At 39.6% G+C, this 21238-nt stretch overlaps 2 protein-coding genes across 4 annotated transcripts in view; one reads left to right on the plus strand and one right to left on the minus strand.

Annotated features, from left to right (window-relative positions):
* The window catches only part of nbeab (neurobeachin b), a 206989-nt gene that overhangs the window by 137684 nt on the left and 48067 nt on the right, over positions 1–21238 (plus strand). For all 3 annotated transcript variants that reach the window (XM_085371743.1, XM_085371742.1, XM_085371744.1), the window contains 2 exons: positions 1149–1295; positions 5915–6051. In XM_085371743.1, the coding sequence (XP_085227869.1) occupies positions 1149–1295; positions 5915–6051 (284 nt within the window). The remainder of the gene's footprint in view (positions 1–1148; positions 1296–5914; positions 6052–21238) is intronic.
* On the minus strand, positions 7439–8555 carry mab21l1 (mab-21-like 1). Its single transcript, XM_085371745.1, has one exon. It carries the CDS (start codon positions 8553–8555, stop codon positions 7476–7478), a length of 1080 nt encoding a protein of 359 aa, XP_085227871.1. The 3' UTR covers positions 7439–7475.

Consider the following 21238-nt stretch of genomic DNA (forward strand, 5'->3'; position numbering starts at 1 on the left):
ATAAAAGCTGAAACACCTCTGATGTTCAACCACTCGAAAAAGCAGTCAGTGAGCAAATGTGTACTCTGACATTCTTTTATATGGAATGGCAAGTACATTAGTGTGCATCTGTATCAGGTTCATCCCACGTATCACGATTCATTTCACGCTGAGATTCTCCGTGCTTTATTTTTCTCAGTTTTTATACTTTACCATATGTTTGAATTTTAGTTTATAGATAGGAATAAAAAGGTTTTTTTCCACCAAATATTATCCAAAAACATTTATATTTTCTCAACTGTTACCATGACTGTGCATGTGTGTGCGTGTGTGTGTGTGTAAGATTGCCGTCTGTATTATGGATGCAGGAGTTACAAATGTCATTTGGTGGGTGTGTGGTTTAACTTTTTTTTTTTCAACTTGATTTTTGCTGCTGTTGCAATAGTGTTGTTTTCTTGTTCGATATTTATTATCCCCTTTAATAACACACACTTATTTTCTTTTATTTAAATTCCTCACTGACTTTTCAAGCAAGTGATTGCTCAGTCGTAGGGTACAACTGCTAAACATTTTGATTGGATTTTACAGTTTTGCTGAGGAAAAATGTAGCACTGAAAACCTCTGTGGTAAATAGCAGAAATAGAAATAGACAGGTGGTGGATAAGTGGCTGAGAAAACTAATGGATAGGGGCTAGCAAGTAGCATCCTTCATGCTAAACTTCTGATAGCATTATGTGCACTTTATTACGTTATGCTTCAAAATATTTGCATAGAAACTATAGAGGACAATGTGTATTATGTTAAACATATATATGAAATGAGTTCCCATGTTTTGAGCTTGGATAGCCCAATTAGGTTATAAGCCTTCCAATGCAACATAGTGCCTTATGAACTCAAATCAATATTAGATAGCAATGTTTCTGTGTGCTTTTCATGTTTATTTGTTTTTCTACTGAGTTTTCTGAAATAAAAAAGAAAAAGATCAAAGAAAAAAAATTAAAAACTATAGGCACACACTTCTGCCCCACCTGCTTTTAAATAATTATATTTTAAAAAATCATTAACCAAGTATCTCAATCTCATATAAGCACAGTTACAAATCCTGCTATTAGCTTCAAAGAGCGGTAGACGACATTTAGTGCTCTCTCTTCCCGTACTTGCTTTTACAGCCTCTGAGAAGGACGAAGTGGTCAAGTCTAAGACGGTGTACCGCAGCCCAACTGTCACCACTCAGAACTCTGAGACCGAACTAATACTGGATGGAGACGACGATGCTGTCAGCCTGCTGCAGGAGAAGGAGATGGACAACCTGGGTGGTAAGTATAAATCACCACTGCTACTTGTTCCCATCCTAATAGCTGGCATAATCGGTGAAGTCATTGGATGCATGTGTTATAGCATTTAAAGTGCACTAAAATGAAATTGCAGTGGTAAAAGTATATCTGAAAGTAAAAACCTTGAAATATTTGGTAAGAGCATGATGCACAGTAATTGTTTGGTACTTTTAGCATAACGTGATATATCGGATGTCGGATAATACACCTATTCTCATGCAATGATTTGACGGTATTAACCATAAAAAATAATCCTAATACCACACACATACTTGACAGCTACTGTATATTATAACATAATAAGATACAATCTATTGAATGGAAAATGTTTAAAATAGAATAAATTTTTATATTTGGGTGTTAAAGAAGCTTAATTATTCTTAATTCTGCTGCATTATTTAATTCTGAAGAGCCAAAGAATAGAAATCGTACTGATTAAAACATCTTAGATTTGTGTTACCTGTATGATTATTGTCTGACTTCACAGTCAGTATCCTAATACAGCTTTAATACTTTGTCTAGCACAATTCAGTTAGTGGTGTAGCATACTAACTGAATTGTAGTATGTAAAGGTGGTGGTTGGCCAAAACGTCTGTAATTTGACCAGAGTAATACATGTCTGGAGAAAATTGTGCTGCCTTTGAACCTCGGCATAGCTTTAAAAGGCAAGTTAGACAGAGTTCGCTTCAGCTTTGAGTGCAGCTCAAGAATGCTGGACTGCATTCTTGTCGATAAAGCCAGATCTTCACTTAACACCTCATGCAAACAACTGGTGATTGATGTTTTTTGTGTGTGTGCGATGCCTAAAGTTATTTATTTTATTAGAATATAAAGGAATACTTAACCCTAGCAGTCATTCTACATTCAGAAAAAACAAAAACAAAAAATGTTTCTATTGTCTGGTGAACAAGAACAAAAAGCAGCAAAAAAAAAAGTAGATGCAGTTTTTCTACAAGTGGTGAAAGCCCATCACTCTTTGTTAGCAGTTGCTGTTGTCATGGGATGCTGTTTTAATTTCAGAATATATAAATAAACGCACACTGCATCAATGCTGTATATACATAACATTTTTAGCTCTTGGCCGACATGCCTTTTCAGTCATGATGTAAATTTTGTTTAAATGTTATGTGCTGTCATTTGTTTTTCCCTGATAGCGCATTCATGGTGGTTGGCTTGTCTTCAAAACTAACAAAACTGAACAGGATAATTAGAAGATGTTACCAGGTTCTGTTGGTTTAACTGCAGTTTCAGTGGTATGATTGCACAATCTTAGTACTTGAGTAGCTGTTAGGTTGCCAAACTGTTATTTCCAAATCCTGTAAAACCAGAGCTGCAACAAACTTGCATGACAGTAACAGATATAAATGCATGAATCGAATTTATTCATTCCAGGAACAAACTGTCATTTTTAAAAAAAATGTAGTGAAAGGGAATAGTCTAAAAACTATTGCCAGACACTTAAATAAACATCTCTCTTTCACAGTGGTGCATTACAGAGTTATTGTGGCTTAGCATATGGATGTCAGTCTGAACCAGGGCACTGCTGAGCAGTGAAATCCCCTCTAAGATCCCACAGATGAATCTCAGAGGAGGACACTAACCCCTCCTTTTTGTCCCAGGGCCAGCAGGCAGTCAAACACTCATGTCTGTCAGATGAACCCTGCACTGGTCTGCCTAAACTCCAACGCGAGAGCTAGCATACAAACCAAGTGTTTTATCCTCAGAGAATTAATAATGATACTGTACAAAACAGAAATCCTGAGGTTGAATATTTGAGATACATTTATGAAGTGTGAGCTGAAATTAGGAACCAAAATGTGAAGGTTGACACTGATTTTGATAAGTAAATTCTGGTTTAACTATGTATATAACTATTTGTGATAAATGGAAGTTGAATGCATTTCTTTTCTTTTCTTTTCTTTTTTTTTTTTTACCAGTAGGGCAGCTCCCCTGCACTGTAACATTTGGGTAATGTTTTTACCAGGATGCTCTGTCTATGTTTGTCCTGTATCTAATCTCAGGCATGAACAGCCTTAAAGACAGATCTGAGACTAGATCCTTGTCAACAACAGCGCTCCTCCTGCCAGCCACTGGGTCAGTGCCTGCAACTGCTGCCAAAGGGGCGGCGCCTGCACTCATGGGCTCCGGCAGTTGTGGTTACTGAACCTATGATTAGTTTTGCTCCCCCCACAAACAGTGGAAATGCTGTCTATGCCTGGGCTGGCATTAAATGAACCTTTTTGTATGCACATATTGTTACCAAAATCGGTGAAAATAGAAGTGTGTGTGTGTGAGAACAAAGAACGGAGAAGTCAGAGCCTCCTCGCAGACTGTCTCTCGTATCAAAGAGGAGACTGTAAATATGACTGCTCAGCTGGCATCCCAGAACCATGTTAATATACCCCAAAGTGTGGTTTAGGCACCGCAACCATTTTGTTCTCCCTAATTTAGGCTTTCTGAATCCATTTTAGGTCTCCATTCATAGCGTCGATCCCTTGAGATGTAACATCTTCATAAAGAAAAAAGCAACATAATGTTTATGAACGTAAATCTCAAAGGATGGGAGAGGAAGAGAAAAAGTTTATTTTTGTTCCCAAATTTGTTTTGTCATTTCAAACATCTGTAAGTACTTTCGTAGTTTAAAAAATTCATGTCTTTGTATGTAAATATATATGTATCCGCTATAAGTGGACGTGTAAGTAAATGATACTCCTCTGGTATGCTTGTAACCCATGTCCCTTTCTCTTTCTGTCATAATATAAAATCTAAACGCACTAATCAAACACTGCAGTCCACTAGATGGATTGTGGGTAATAATATACCCATCTTCTCAGCAGTTCTCCCAAACTCCCACCACAATGAAATGAGACTTTTCATCACTTCATTAAATTGGCCTGTCATTTAAGAAATATTTGCATTTTATTTAAGACAAAGGCCCATCAGCCTGGTAATTTAAGCTTTACTCTATATAGACCACTCATGCTGTGCAACTCGTCCTGTGTAACTTGCCCCTAATTTCATTATTCTCATGTAAACATTTTAATGCCATATAGCCTAATTATGGAAGGATCCCTGAGGGGATTACTGCCTAATCCTCTTCCTGCCTATGAGCAATGGATGCTGTGAGCATTTCTCTGTGCCTAGTCCTTCAGGGCAAATCTACAATGCTTTAGTCCTAGAGGTGTTACTTTTAGTAAGAGGTGGAACGCTTTATAATTTAAGGGCTGGTGTGAACAAAAGGGCAGTCAACTTTTATTGTCGCTCAAGGCTTTATGACAAAAAGAATCGATTGTATTTCAAATATTATTTTAATGTAAGAACAAATTCACATACTTTCACTCTTATTGGTACTCCCCCTCCCTTTTTAATCTCTCTCGCTGTCTCTCTCTCTCTCTCGCTCTCTTTTTAAACAAATACACCAGACCTTATCAGACATGCAGAAAAACAGGCTTGAGGTTACTGGTTACTTATATGAAGCTTGTAAGCAACGTGTAGCGTCTGCGCTGATAGCATCAGCAGATAGGATCACCGTTAATGGATCCGAGCAACGCTGAGGAAAGAAAAAAAAAATCAGGGAGGGCGGTTTAACTGTGCAGCCTGCAAGAGCGATGAAGGGGCGCTCTGGGAGTTGAGACCGAAATCCACTTGTATTCCTGTAACACTAGCGTCCATAATTGGCCGAGGAGCGCAGATTAAGATTGATGAGACATTAAAGTGGCTCTTTGGAGTTTAAGGAATCGATAAATATCCTGATTTCGAGAGGTTTCGTTTGAGAGCAGACAAATCACTGTAACGGTACTCCACAGCGACACTGATCTGAGAACATGGAGGAGAAGGAGGAGAAGGAGGGAGGAGACTGAAATAAAGATGTGATCACTATCAGCTGACCAGGGCCACAAGCCCACCTTAACACTCTCGACGACTTTTTGGAATTGAAAACGAGGTTTACTAGAGTATTTTTTTTTTCATTTATTTCTGTTTTTTATTGTCATTTTTATATTTAATTTTCCGAATTCGTCGCTTGGCTTGTCCCTGTCAAAACAGTCTTGAATAACAATTGTGTAAAATCATATTTTAATCTCATGTATAATAAGAGCGTTTTTCTTTTCTTTTTTGGATTGCCTTTATGGAAACCATTCAGACTGCAAAAGCATTTTTTGTTCTCCTTAATAGTGTATATAAATATTGAAATTTATTGTAATAATTTTTAATTACATCCCTATAACTCCACTGAATACGCTGTATTTTCGCATGTACGGATGCACACTATCAGAAACAGGCCTTTAAAAACCCTACAATTGCCGCAATGTACACGTTATATTGATGAATTAAAGGTTTCAATAAAAAAAAACGCAATACTTGAAAAAAGATTCAAATACATTCATAATTATAACTACAGATTGTAGTTGTACATCTGGGATTTGTGGATAATCGGCCGCGAGATGATGGCACCCACTGTAATCGCATTGGGCAGTTTAGCGGAATTACACTTATCTCGCTTTACTTAATATAATAATTTTTTTTTTAAAAAGAGTAATAATCTCTTTTATTTTTTGCGCGTTACTTATTGAGCATGTGGCCATCCCCTCTGCACTCTACAGGCCCAGTGGTCCTGAGCAGCCCGGCCCAGCTTGTTGCCCCTGTCCTGGTGGCTCGGGGGACTCTGTCCATCACCACCACTGAAATCTACTTTGAGGTGGACGAGGATGACCCTGCCTTCAAAAGGGTCGACTCAAAGGTAAGTAACCTGCAAGCAAGTGTACAGCTCAAGTTTAAAGCGGCCAGTTGGTTTCAGACGTGCTTCTCGGTGTTTTTTGCCCTTCCGTCTTACAGGTGTTAAGCATTTACGTCTTATTTATATATAAAATCAAAACGCGAGATTTCATGTTTTCTTGAAAAATAAAGTCCTCCGCTCTTCCGCATATGCTCTGTATTTTTTTTTTTTTTTGAATAAGTTTATTGCTCAGATTTTTGTTATTAGGTCATATTTTTGGACCCCAGTGCTGTGTACTTAATACATTTTTTCTTTCTTTTCTTTTTTCAATCTGCTAGATTGCTTTAAAATATTGAATAAGAAAACGTTAAATAAGAAAATTACTTTTTTTCTTTCTTCCTCCCTTCTTTTCTTTTGGAAAGTTTGAAATGTAGAATGCTAACGAGAGCATGAGACCCCCAACATGAAAAGTTCCAATAAATAATTATTTCTTCGCATTAGGCCTACTTCACTATTTCAAATACACATTTAATAAAACCATAATGGGACACAAATATAAAACAGCTCGTTTTATTAGCTCTTTAAATTAGATCAAAGACAGAAATAAAAAAAAAACAGATCACAGATGTTATAATCCAGTGTATTTCAAGTGCATTTTTTTCCAATTAAACTGTAATATATATTTATACTATATATATATGTTATCATTTTCTTTTCTTTCTTTTTTTTTTTAAAATCATGTAGGCCTAAGCACGGTAGAGAAAAACAATTCAAATGTTTGTACTTTAAATAATAATTCAAGTAAATCGATGGAATGTTTTCAATGTAACAAAATGCCGTACGCCTACCATCAAAATGTAAACTTTTAAAAATTAGAAAAAGTCCATTGAAACAGGTGAATCAGACTACCACTGATGCAAGTATAAATTAAAAACGTTTCTACCAGATAAAGAAAAAAAAAGTTCAGAAGTAGATTTAAACAGGTGGATCCTATTTACGTGTCACAGAACAACATTCACAATTTCAGACCACTCGAATCACAATCTATGAATGTATTTACAGTATAAAATGTACAGATGTGTTTTTTTGTTTTTCCAAAGGTTGTCTCGGGCTTTATTCTAAAGCGTTTAAGGAAATGCAGGATTTAGGCAGCCGTGTGACACGGAGAGGGAAGAAACCACTTCTGAGGTGGCCTCCTGGATTAGCCAATAATTTAAATTTAAGTATTGACACCTCCAAAAGGTGCACGGGGAGAGTGACAAGCTAGGCTGTTATTTAAAAAAGAAAATCATCTTGAAACAGGCTAGGCCAAAACATAACAACAGAGGACAGTCACATTTCACAAGACTTGCAAATCGGTTGGCAATATTTTGTGTCCGTTTAGGAGCTCATTAGGCCTCTTCAAAACATTTTTAAGACGAGGTGAACTAATATATTTTATTTTTACCTCAGAGTTTCTCCAAGCTTTTGGGGTTGGTCAGTATTTCTCTCGCCAGTCGCCAAGTCTGTTTGGCTGCATTCTCTAGAGCAGAGTGAGGTTTTCCTTGAAACAGGTCTAAATTGGGCAGGAAATAATGAGGGCACCTTCTGCACTGCAAACACGAAATAAGTTGCAATAGTATCCCGTTCAGGCGATCGCCGAGGCAGTTCTCATCCCAGTCCGACTCCCTGGGATGCTTCTCACACTCGTAGGAAACCAAGGTTTTCATGTGGTAGTTGTTCAGAGGTTGCCCGGGCAGTTCGAGGTGACGGTCTCGCAACGCTTTGAGGACAGACAAGCACTTCTTCCTGCATCCACCCAGAAGGAGTCGGTTCTCGGCCTCGGCGAACTGCAGGACCCAGGCGTCGCTCTCTGCTGAGCTCTGCTTGCCGTTCAGGGAGTAGCACTCTTTGGATAAAAGATTGAAACCTTCCGCTTTGACTTCTGCCACCCTGTTAGGTCCCGGCCAGGGAATGTGAGGCAGGGGCCAGTGCGCAGCGCTCCGTGGCCAGATGCCAGTGCACTTGAAAGCTGGCGTGATTTGTACCACATATCTGTCTCTAATGCGCAGCTTCACTTCACTTGTGTCAGCGACCATTTTGACAACATCTCTGTAGCTGCATTTGTCTACTGCCTGCGCCACCAGTGTCTGAAATCTCGACCGGATCTTGCGCGCAGAGAGGTAACCGGAGGCTGTGATGAATTCGACCCACAGAGACATGCTTCTCTTGCGGCCATCGCTGAGTTTGAGGACGGCGCAGCCGGGAATGGACCCGTCGTCCACAAAGTTGAATACTCCCATCTGATTCAGATAGAGCACAACCTCGAATTCAGTGGGCGAAATGACCTCCAGTCCCTCGAAACGATTATCCATCTCGCTGAGAGAGCTGATGAAGCGGGGCTCCTGCACCTCCACCTCCTTCAGGACATCCGAAACCACCTTGCACACCTCTCGGATGGTTTTGGCGATGGCTGCTTTCCGAGACTGACATTTCTCGTTGTAGTATTTGTTGAGGTGATACACCAACTTTGCCTGGGCGGCTATCATATTAGGGCAGAGATCCGGGTTATACACCGGAGTCTCGCAGTAAGCCGAGGGATCCAACGCGGCTGTTTGTACGGGAGCCAATTTTAGAGAAGAAAGAAAGCTATCTAAAAAGAAAAAAGTATATTTATAAAACAAACAAGCTGTGCTCAGAGCACACGCTTAAAAATCATATCACAACATTCACAGCTGGTGTGCCGTAAACTGCATTGAAGTGTTCAAAGCAAGTCCTCGAAATTAGAAGGGTGTTGTGATTAAAAGTCCATTTCAGTCTTGTTCAGTAGAAATGCCTTTTTCGTTTTTGTCTGATCACTGTGCCAGTTAAGAGTCCGCGTAATTGCGCAGAGTGGAGTGTGTCCTCTTGACGCAGACGCCCGGTATTGCTGTGTTTTACAACGGGAACACACACACACACACACACACACTTTATTATAAGGGAGGAGTTGAAACCAAGATGTCCAATCGCTGTCCGATGCGTCACCGCAGTTTATCGAAAACAAATTCATCCCCGGGTGTTATATACAAGTAAAAAGTACAGGTACTAGTAGTATATCGAGGAGCGGAAGTACACCTACGCATTTGGAGAGAAGAAGAAAGCAGAATTTCCACGGCTCAACGTGTCTTATTTTCCGTTGGACGCTATCTTCTATTTTTTTAGTGCACTTTGTAGAATCATATTTGAAACAGTAGGTGGGTTTAGAATTGTTTGGTATTCATGTATTCGTCTAATAAACGGCTCAGTTTTCAGTTTCATTTAAATTGTCCTCTTTCTGCATCGCACGAGATCGATTTTTTTTCATGTAGGTTAAAGCAGATAAATCACAATTTGAACGGAGAAATGCACACAGCAATATATTAATATGTATGGATTAAAATACTTTTGTACATTTTAAGACATATATTAATGAAAACAATCAAGCTTTGCTTTTTTTAATTGGATCTTTAAATGTTACGTTAGGTGAATAAACAGCGTTGAACTACCGCCTTTATTTTGCAAGAATAAAATATTTTGAAGCTATTTATCATTTTTGACTTATTATTTAATTTAGTAGTTATGAGTTTGAGTAACTTATGTCAGCTTTAAAAATTCAGCTTGTATGATAACGAGAAATTTTTTTTTTGTAAGTATTTTTTATATACATTATGTATGTATTTGTATTTTTTTTGGGGGGGGGGGGTGGGGGTCAGCAACAGTGTAATTTTATTTTAGCATTTAAATTAATGTATTTTCTAAGAAAACCAAAACAGCTGTAATCTTAACAACTATATGGTTCTTACAGTTTTCTACATTTAAAAAAAAGTTTTATCATTTTAACCAAAAAATTAATTTCAGTCAGTGAATGAGAATGTGCAATAATTAAATATTTATTTTGGTCTTTGGGTTATTAATTTTCTCTGAAAGTAATTTTAATATTAAAGATTGTCAGAGTTATTATTGTGTGTCGTATGTAATGTCAATAATTATTTAAATAAATAAAATATTTTACATTGAATACTGCATTCTTAAATAGAGGTACTTTTTTCAACAAGATAGTAATACCACCCCCCCCCCCCCCCCCCCCCCCCAAAAAAAAAAAAAAAAAAATCCAGGAAAAAAATAAACAGTTGCAATATTTTGAAAATGAAAAATAAAAAAGTAAATATAAACAAAATAATTATCATGTGTATGTGCATTTTATACACAGTGCCATGACCCTCAATAAAGTGAGCTTACATCTGCACTAAACCCTCTTCTGGCTCTCATCATTGCACTGGCACTCCATCTCACAATACAGTGCACGCTTTGAAGACGACTTCAAAAAGATGATTCTGCGTGGATCAGATAAGCAACAAAAAGTCATTTACACTCATCTCTGCTCTAGCCTGAACTGCACACAACCAGACATTATGAGGGCAAACCGCTGCTCGTCAGTTCCAGCTCTAACTACATGGATGCAGCTGAGCGGGAGGTGGCGTGTGTGCACGAAGGACCTTGATAGATAGGTGACTCCCATTATCAGCACAGCCTGTCATGAACACACTGCCAGTAGCTGCTTGGTAAACCTCTGTGATAATTTCACACTGTTACTAGGCAGAAATTACAGATTTGGGTAGATTTCTTTTTATTTTTTACTTTCTTTAAATACAGTCGTTTGAGACTAGCTAACACTAAATAATAACAATATTATTTTATTCTAGTTTTCACCACATTTAACTGTGGTAACTTTAACTACATTTTACAACTTAAAGGTTTTATTCTTATTGACATATTTCTGGTGACTGTAGAGGACGTTATTGAACGTTTTCATGTGGTGAGAGGTAGCTAAAAGTCTTCCCCTCTCTGGCTTTGATAGTCTTTTCTCTCACTCTCTCCCACTGTCTGCAGCTCAGCAGGTACTTGTTCTTTATTGAAACCAGACTAGGCTCACTTTCCAGGCTATCTTTCTCCAAGTGAGATACCTCAGAATCCAGTTGCACCTCTTGAGTTTGTACTCCAGTTTTCGTCCCTATGCGTGATAGAAGCAAAGATTTTCATTGAGATTATCACCTCTTAATCTAAAGCATGTGGTTGCACAGATCTCACAGTAACTCAACCTGCTCTGCAGTCCCATGACAGTCCCAGCAGTTGTCAGGTCTAGCCTAAGACAATTCAGTCTCCTTACCCATATCTTTACCATTACTACATTGCAATCTTTGTTGCTTCATTCACCATGCCGCTAGGCTATTGAAGGCCCTCCAATGTGATATATGGGGCTGTGATTCCAGCACAGGCCTATTTCTGACCGAGCAAAATACATGCATGATTGTGTAAATCAATACAATGACTTCTACTTCCCCTAATTTTGCACAAGCATGTGACCCTGTTTTGAAGGCCTCTTTGTTTTCAAAGAGCATGCCTCTACACTCATGCATTTTTTCTCCTTTTTTTCTCTCCTTTCTTCTAGAAAGACCGATCATCATATTAACATAAATGGGCATAAGTTCAGTGGTACTCGTCTGATGGCATAATTGGCCTTTGATCAGATGAGTGCCGCTTTGAGTGACTGGAAGTCATGTTGTACCAAGTGACGCCAGAGTCATTTGCGTGCTTTACGCTGCTGTATAGATATGTATTATTTACCACACATGCATAAAACACTATGCAGCATCATGCATTAAAAATTATTTTGAAAATTAGTTTAAATTGGGAAAATAGCAATCAATGCTCTGTTCACAGAGTTTTAAAGAATCACACGTGTGTGTTTCAGCTCAATTTTTTGCATTACCTAATAATACGAGCCACAAACTGGATCAAGATTTCTGTGGTGAGCAATCCTCTTACTGACGTTGTAATTGTGAATGATGTTTTATTAAAAATCTAGTTACACAACTAAAGTCTGACACATGTAATTTCATTAGGTTTCTGGGGGTTTTTTTTAGTCTGAAAAACGACTCTCTCAAGCAGTATTCCCACACAAAGGGAATTCAACCAGCTAGCTCCCGATTTAATGTACGGATTAGCCAAAGTGGACTTAAGAGGGTGGCATCTGTTTGTACAGATCAGATTAAAAGCAGTGACACTTCGGCTATGTGACATAGCTGGATCTCAAACTGTGAGAAATAATATACTCATGGGATGGTCACTCACTTTGACACATTTTTCTGTAATTTTGTTTGTCACAAAATGAAATTGTCATTGGGATTTTTAATAATGGAGCATTATTATTCCACGCAATATGGTGTCTCTGTAGGAGGCCAGTTAATTTTGGGGCCTGGAGCCTCACTGTGGACCCCCTTTGGATTGTGTCCATTCATTTGTTTTATTCTCCGCTGTGTATTAGCAGCCTCATTTGGATAAGTCAGGAAGCTGGAGCACATGGCCAGAGGGCACCCAGAGACCCTCTAGCGGTAACCTCAACAGGCATTGTTCGCAGTAAGCTTCAGCACACAGAAATAACCAAATGTATTGGTTTGATGGAGCATTCTGAGAAAAGAGAGATGAAGAAAAGTGTAAATTATAAAACTTAATTGATTGTCTCAGCTTCAGTTGGCCCTTCACCCCTCCCCTCTGCAATATGGTACGCTTGTCAGACTCGCTGATAAATTACATGCATGTATTTGCATGAATTTTGCATATATATGTATACAATTCAAGTTTGTTTGCCAAAGTAACAATCCAGAGAAATGCCTGGTTTGTGTTACTAAAACGAACATACAATCTTACGTAATGCTCGGCACACCTTTTCATACACATTTTATGCATTTGGCCAGATGCAGTGACAGTGCTGCTGCACTTTATCAGCATGCAGTTTGCAGTTGGTATTTTGTTGTTAAACATTTCGTGTGTTGGAAACTAGGGCACCTGGTTTTTATTACTTTATTCTACATGAGTTCCTATTGTTGATTTCTAGAAACTGGATTTGTTTAGGTCATAAAGACTTGAACAGTTTGTATGTTAGCATGCACTTATTTTCATTTCTGTTTAGCTGCTTTGTTTTTGCTTTATTGTTGATTTCCACCTTGTTTGTGCTTAAAGGCAGCCATTCAGCAACAACGCTGTGATTAATCTTAATGTCTGCAAGATGTCTACCGTCTAAAAGTGGGTGCTGTAATCATCTGCCCACTGACCCCATGATGCTCATATGCGGGCCTCTGTACGGCCCTTGTGTATGATAAGTAATTTCAAATCTCAGATTGAATGAACTCGACTCTCTCCCACGTGTCATGTGATCTGGGAGTAGGAGTACACCAAAGCACAAAACAAAGGAAATGCAAGAATCGAGGGCATATTGCAGGTTTGGGGGTGTTGGTAATCAAATGCTGTTGGTGAGGCCTGTGATGAAATTAGGTGATGTTGCCTAAATAAGGGATGAAGGGTTCATAATTGCCAGTCTTAGAGATCTGAGGTACCGGGTGCCAACTGTCAGAGCAGGGCTAATGATGACAAATGTCTTTCTATGCAGATTGCTGCAGAAGCACCAGTGTGCAGCTGAGAAAGAACAAGAAAAGAAAAATGCAGAGGGACTAACAAGAGAAAGCTTGTGTGCTCATACTTAATGACCTACATGGAAATAAACCTGCATAACTGATGGGCCTTCTTTGAAAGTGCTAAAGCTTGAAGCTGTTTAAAGTTACCCCTACAGTACCTTGTGCATGGCTGTTATTAATAAGCATTATTCCCCGTGAGTGCGAAGAATCAGTGATATCTGCACCTCTATCTGATGCAGTGAACGCGAAGTCTGAAGTTACATTTGCTTACAAGCTTGTCAAGATGATTTGACAATAAAAATTATGTCATGTTTTAGCTCTATATTTAGCCAAATAATCCATCAGCGCCAGAGGAGAAGACATGAAAGCAAGGCTCAGCATTGCCTTTGTGTAGCTTTCCTCATTAGCGGTTCTTTAGCTGATGCTTTGGTTGTTGTTGTGCAATGCAGCAAAATGTAATTTTTTAAAACGTGACTTGGCTCGTTACACCGTGGTTCAGTTAGAGCAGAACAAGCTGTTCCTGGATAACAAACTGTTGTTAACTTAGCTTTATTTCTTTCTTTCTTAAAATTGCGCTTAATTTTAACCACTTTTTGTAGCAGAGAGCCATAAATCTGATTTCACTTACTGTGACGTAAGGCTCATGCTAATAAAAGAGCAAGCCCAAAGTGCTGCATGGCCAGATTTCCCCAATTTGTTGCATGAATGGCTTTTGAAAGGGGTCCGTCTTTGTACAAAGGGACTCTCGTCTTTGTTTGGTTTCGCCCCATCTGTGTCATCTGGTGGTCTGTGCAAGAGGGTGGTGTCTCGGGGTGCTCCCCAGCGGCGTTGCCAGTTGTTTTATGGACTCGTTGGAGTGGTGCAGGGAGTTCATAAGTTGGCTGGGCCATTGTGTGCTGAGCCCAGCTGACACGTGTGAATTGACTCCAGCATATTGACAGATCATTTCCATTAATGAATCGAGGAGTCTGCCTTGTTTCACTCTGTGATTTATGCCCTTGCTTCATCATCCTCAGAGCTCTGGGTTAAATAACAACCCCCTGAAAGACTCAAGCACTAATTGCTGGATGAAGTGAGTTTGCTTTGTTCAGTAGTTTTAAGTATGCCTAGATGTTCTGTAAGTCATATATAAATATTTTATATATTAAATTAAAATTACAACACAGTGAAAAAATCTGAATAATAAATACAATGTCAGTAAATGCAGTTTTTTGAATCAGTTTTGTTTAAAGGCCGTAAAACAAACCAGAATAATGGTGTGATGTGCGGTCACTTATTAACAAGTGTCAGTAAACAGCAAAGTTTCCATTCATCAAAGACCTAGCAGTTTTCTCTCAAGGGTGGCTGGTCTTTTTCTTGATTTGATATTGAGATGCTTTTGTTTGCAACTGCTGGCGTTTCATGAGCTCTACCCTGATCCTCCATGGCGACCATCCAGCTTGTTCAAAGCAACAGCCATGCACTGCTGATAGCACTGGCCTCAGCCTGGCCTGTCACCCCCACCGCTGCTGCCACATGGAAGGCACATTTGCTCGCCACCATTTTATGCTGCTGTCACCCTCCCTTCAAGAGCAAGGGGAAAGAGGGGAGGTGAAAAGGAGAGGAGGGAAAGAGGGAGGCTCACCCTGAGCGGATGCTAGACAAAGATGGCAGCAGAGACATTTTGTCTACTTTCATTAGTTCTGGTGGTGGTGAGCTCTGCTGAATATTAGCCTGTTACTGGCAAAGGCACACATTGTGGAGCACAGACGGCGAGTATGTCACAATCGAATCTACCCCACCTCATTTCCATCTTCCTCACCCAAAAAGTGGGACATATGGGGCCGGATGCCAATTGCTTATTTTATACGGTAATTAACATCCCTTAAACCATGTTACGTGGTAGGTGTGACAAAGTTTATCTCACCAATTTGCATATATACCCCCAATAAGGTGCAATATTTTAAGATCCTGACTGACTACAAAGGCTTATGTGCTACATGTTATTAAGAAATAAAGAATATTAGCATTACTCGCCTTCACTCATGTTTAATAGTTTTGTTGCGGCACTGTCACATTCAGCTAAACTCAGAACCATCCTAAATCTGTGCTGTCATTTCCTTGAGTATCTGCTATCTGTCAGCTTAAATTGGGACCCTACCTAAACCCATATGCACTTGGATCTGTTGGACTGTGTGTATGTTTTTAATATTTTTCTTTAAAAGGGTCAGTGTGTGAAGGACAGCTGCGATATGTTTGGACGCTCCTGTAATGAACTTGATTGTTTTCTGTTGTTTGTGATCTGCATGGCTTTATTAATTGCTAGAAAAATTAGTTTTGGAGTTCAGCCAAAACACAGATATTTCATCTGGTTTCCTGCTTTGCACCATGTGCCTGATTCTTTTGTTTACTTTTATAACAAAATTTGCAGAGATACTCCCAGATTTGTGCCGGTGTGTATGTGAAGATGTATCTGAATGTTGCTTTGTCCTGCTGGGCTTTTATCTGTTGGACTCATTATTGTAGTCATCTCACTGGGCTCTATTAGAGAAGCTCGGGAGATGGGGTTGCCATGAAAGAGTCATGATGGACGAAGAAGTGCTGATGTGCAGGTTCCTGCCTTCAGGCTTTCACCTGCTTAGAAACAGCCTCAAGGCAAAAAAGAAAAAAAATGACTGGCCTCTCAGTCCAGCCAATAAAAGATTGAAGACCTAAAGTCAGGACTTTTTTAAGGTTGTTTACAGTTAAATGTATCTAAAATTTATAGTGAAACAAAATGTCAAAGTTAACTAATTAGTCAATGGTTTTTCTGTGCGTCTTTCAAACGATTTACAAAAAAAAACGAGTCGAAAAGGTGGGTAAGAGTACCAGAAAGACGGATAAAGTTATGCTGTTCTACCTCGTTAAATTTCAAACGATTTTATTAGAGTGTCAATTCTGTGGTCTTGGCAGGGCTTGGGAGGTGTCTGAGCAGGGAGTGCAGTGGCAGGGAGTGAGCATGTCGGCTGTTGACACCATCTAACGAAGGGGGGGATTAGGAGTTTACAGAGGCAGTAATATGATAGGTCAAAAAGAGGAGGCACTCCTCCACAGCACTTGGCTCTGTAATGAATGATTGACTGGAAAAGGAGAAGCTGCCACTCGCTGGCTGAGTGCTCATCTTGACGCCTGCCGCACCGCTCCACGGCTCCCCTTGATCACGTTTCGCTGCTCCTTTCTCATCTAAGGAACCAGTCTGCAGGGAAAAGCTGCTTTTCCCTCTTATTTTTCTCTCTAATTTACACATTTAAGACATTTTTGTTTGCTTATTTGCAATTCCTTTTTTTGTCAGTGAGCCTCCCTCTATCAGTCCTACTCCCAGCCCTAAAACCAGCCCCCCACCAACCAACACACACGCGCACACAACCTTCCCTTTCTCTTGTGTTTGCCTCGAGGCAATGAACTAATTTCAGGTTCCATAATTGCAGTGTGTTGTACACCTGTCTGCTATTAATTCTCCCCTGTCTCTTATTCTTTTTCTTAATGAGATATTATTGTAATTATTGTCATTATGCTGTTTTTCATAATGAACTTGATTGATGTTGTTGTTATGGAACTATTTATTCTCTATAATTAGTGTAAATGTGGAGGGAACCTCTGTAGGCACTGATAGTCCAGCACTCCAGGTATGAGTAAACTTGTCAGCTGGACTCCAGAGTTCCCACTTAGTCCACAGTTTGTCCTGGATATAAACATGAGAGTGAAGTAGCCTGGTCACTAGTGAATAGGGCCCTGCTTGTAGCCATTTTAAAACCATTACAACAATGAAAGGCTTTACAATGGGCATCCCTGAGCTTTGTTTCAGCCTGTCACTTGCACCCTGTGAAAATCAAATAGTGCTCTGAACATCGTGAAAAAAAAGGTGAATAAGGTTTTGCCTATACTCCTATTTAAAAAAAATCTGCTTGTGTTTTGAAAAGGAAAAAAAAGGTTTTCAGTGACACGAGTTTGAATGTTATTGTTGAAGGAGCAAACTACTGGAAGGAATGTTAAAGAAAATCTCAGCTGAATGAACAATGTTGAATTTTTTTTTCTTAGTGGCTCTCAATCCAATTAGGAGTTTAATAAGGGTCATGCATAGGGACTTCACGCTGCAGGTTGGTTTCTTTAAGGGTGCTTTCAGGGAGTAGGCTGGGGCTGAAGTTCCTGAAGGTCCTGACTGAAGGCTGGTCTCTTTAATGTGAAGCGAGGGGTCCTGTGCCCTGGTGAGTCATTGAAGCTGTTTGGGGAGCGCAGATGATACTTTCCATAATTGTGAAGCCTAGATTGTCGGATAATCTGACACTGTGGTTACAGTGGTTTCTCAGGTGGTACCAATTACCTGATCTCTCACACGTCTGCTTCTCCTTCTCATATGCTGCACTCCTGCTGTTTCATTTACCTTGAAATGTAAGAAGATTTATTTTTTCTGTATAATAGCCTGTTTATAAGTTAATATTTTCCCTGATTAAAAATCTTTGAGTCAAATCTAAACAGCTCTTGAACTAGTTGTTACTGTTTTCAGGTTGAGTTTCATACTTGGAAAACGGGAACCTTCTTGAAAACTTGAATTTGAGTGAAGATGAGGAAAAGCTATATGGATCTTTAGTTGGGACTTAGTTGATCTTTAATCCCCCCCCCCCCCCCCCCCCCCTCCCTCCCAAGAGAAAAAGTGGGCAGGAGGGCCCTAAAAGTGGACTTGTCCAGCCTTTGTGGGTTTGTTCACATGCTGCTGTGCTTTGAGTGTCTGACAGCCGTTTAACTCCACACGACCTGTTTCTCAAGTGCCATCGTTCGGTTGCTCTTGAATCCTTTTAGGAGCCATAATTACAATTCATGCACTCCCCGCGCTTCTTTGAAGAAGCATTCAGAGAGCAAAGCAGGGTGCAGAAAGCCTGAGAGAAAGCCAGCAGTAGCAGCTCTTCTCCAGTGCGAAAACACTGAAACTATCAGCAAAATGCTTACACCGCTATGTGAAACTGCAGGATGAATTTGTATAATATGCAGTTTTGTAAAGTAACAAATAACTGGGTAAAACAAGGGTAAATGGTGTAAAATGTGTATAGAAGTAAACATTTTCTCCTGCTAAGAAATAGTAAGAAGCAAGTCTAAAATATACATTTCAGAGGACAAATTTCATCAAACTGCCATTCTTTCAAGTATGCAAACAACTTGTGAATTGTGTTACAAGTGAAGTGAAGCACATTCAATGACTTTCAAAGGGAAAGAGAAGAAAGGGTAAGCTTAATGCCTAATAGGTGCTTTAGTAATTTCTGAGTTTTCATAGCTTAATCCGTTCTGAAAAGCTCAGCAGAAGAAAGGCTGCAAATGGCCCTCAGCATTAATTTGATGTGACTTCTGTACAATAAGGGCTGTGGATCCCAGAAGCCCATTTTCAAGCTTACCTTCTTTCATCATCCTCAGCCTTTGGAACTTTTACCTAAATGTTTCATGAAACTAAGGCTGTAAGCCTCTTTGGTATTCTGTCTTTATAACACATGGTTTAAGACTATTATTACACCGTGTTCAAGGCAGAGGAACACATACAAACAATGAAGCTGCCTCTCTATTGTGTGGAATTCAAATTGATTTGGTACAATTGGGAGAGCATTTGTATTAAAACACACATATCGTATGGCTCATTTCCCCTCTTTCTTTGTGGATTTTTACAAATGCAAATGAGTTGGTTTCCCATCAGTCTTTGTACAATTAAGTATGCTTTTTGGTTCTCTGAGTATTATTTCCAGATGAAATAATGTGTCTTTTATTTCCTTTTAGATTTCAAAATGCAATTTCCCTAGGAAAACATTTGAACACATAGGTAAACCTCACAGTGCTTCATTACTCACATTTCGTCCTGATATTTTTCGAAAATTAAAAGTCAAAATCACAAAATTCAAAGTTACATTTTCCTTGTTGTCTGCTTTTTGATGCCATTCTTAGTAACTCCCAACCCCTTCTGTTTCTGTAAAAATCTCATGAACTATGGTACCTCTCTGAGATTCTTTTTTTTCCATGCAAAGAGTCAAAGCAGGAGGAGAAAGATTTGGTTTGTTATCAAAGAACCTTGTGATGATGTGCCCCAGGAAAGTGCAGTCTGCATCTCACAGTTTCTATGCTGTGGATGCTTTGTAGCAGTCTCTCCCATTATAAAAATAACATCAGTTAAATTGATACATGTTCAAAGCTTATTTAAAAAATCTGCTTTATTTTCTTGAGATTCTTTTGTTTACGCAGAATTGAGGAAAGCCAGCAAGGGACACACTGGGTGGGTCAATGACCCTGGAGAAAACAGCTTGCATTAATATGGTCTAATCCAGTGTAATTAGTCAAATTACAGCACGCCAAGCAGCTTGTCAGGGGCTGTCGGCTTTGGCAGGCACGAGAGATGGCGTGGAGTCCCACTGGACAATAGAGGGACCTCAAAAGCTCTGCGAAGCTGCCCTACTGCACTTACTTTTACTAATTTTACCTCATTTTCCTCTTCACCCTGTCATTTTTTTCTACTCTTGACAAAAAATGGAAAGAGCTCTTCAGTCAGGCTACAATGTTTTCACCTTTCCCTGTGTTGTCTCCCACACCCCCAGGCTGCTAGCTTGGCTTACTGCCTGGCTGCTAAGGTGGATCAAAATGATAGGAGGATTCACAGCACAGGCTACAGAAAGTCAGAGTAATTATATCAGCGCTGCACTCCTCCTACGTGATTTTATGAGGGAGTCAGATGCACGCTAACTAGTGCTGCTAAGAACCATGGACACGGCTAAGACACTTCCTCGTGTTGAAGGATTAGCATTGGTAAAAAGATTTAAACTATATAATTACATGAGGATAAAGTACAAATTATCTAGTGCACTCAACAGCCAGATTATCATCCCTTGCAAGTCCCGTTCAGCCCCAAGGGGTGAGCCTGGATGACAAAGGCCCTCATTAGCATAAATTTACAAGCCCTCTCGTTCAGAGAAGCCGATAAGAACCTGTACCACCTTTGCTTTGGCCCTGAATGGCTTGTTGTGCTTTTGGCAATGACAGATAAGTCAGGGTAATTCCACTTTATGGCTGAAAAAATGATGCTCCAGATTCTGGCTGCATCCCGAAGGTGTCACCCGCGATAATCCTCAAACAGCGTCCAGCAGAAAGGGGGCTGTGTGTTTTCCAGATGATATACTGCGAATGACAGAAAGAATTATATGAAGGAGGACGAATCTGTAACATATTATTAAGCAATTCCCTGTGAATAAGGGGGATAAAAGGATAATGGATGAGGGTGTCATTATTACCTTGGTGCCAAGGGAAGCGCCAAAGCAAAGGTAGAAAGACAAGATTAATTGAGGACGAGTGAGGCGCTCATTGCTCATCAGGCCCTCTCGTCTAACCACTTGCTCTTTCTGTCCCTCTTCTCCTCTGTCTCTGCCTCTCCATCCTCATCTTATTCTTTTCTTTTTCTCTGTCTTGCTCTGAGCCTCTATTCCTCCCACACATAACCAAAAAAAAAAGAAAGAAAGAAAGGAAAATAAGAGGAAAAGAAAAGTAGAATTTAAAGCGATCAGCTTGGCAGTCTCAGTGGCAGCCAGATGAAGCTGGTACCCAGGCCAGGAAGATTTCAGTCATCTTAAGGCTGACAAGTCCCTGAAAACGTCCCATTAGGAAAAGCTTGCTGAAAAGACCCAACACCAAATGACTGCATCCCTTCTCTCAAGCTCCTTAGTGAAACCATCCCCAAAGCTTTTTATCTGGATGATGTG

Source organism: Diplotaxodon limnothrissa, linkage group LG14, assembly GCF_057381915.1.
Source record: "Diplotaxodon limnothrissa isolate DT_005_m linkage group LG14, D_limnothrissa_male_GT1.1, whole genome shotgun sequence".
NCBI classification, from domain to species: Eukaryota; Metazoa; Chordata; class Actinopteri; order Cichliformes; family Cichlidae; genus Diplotaxodon; species Diplotaxodon limnothrissa.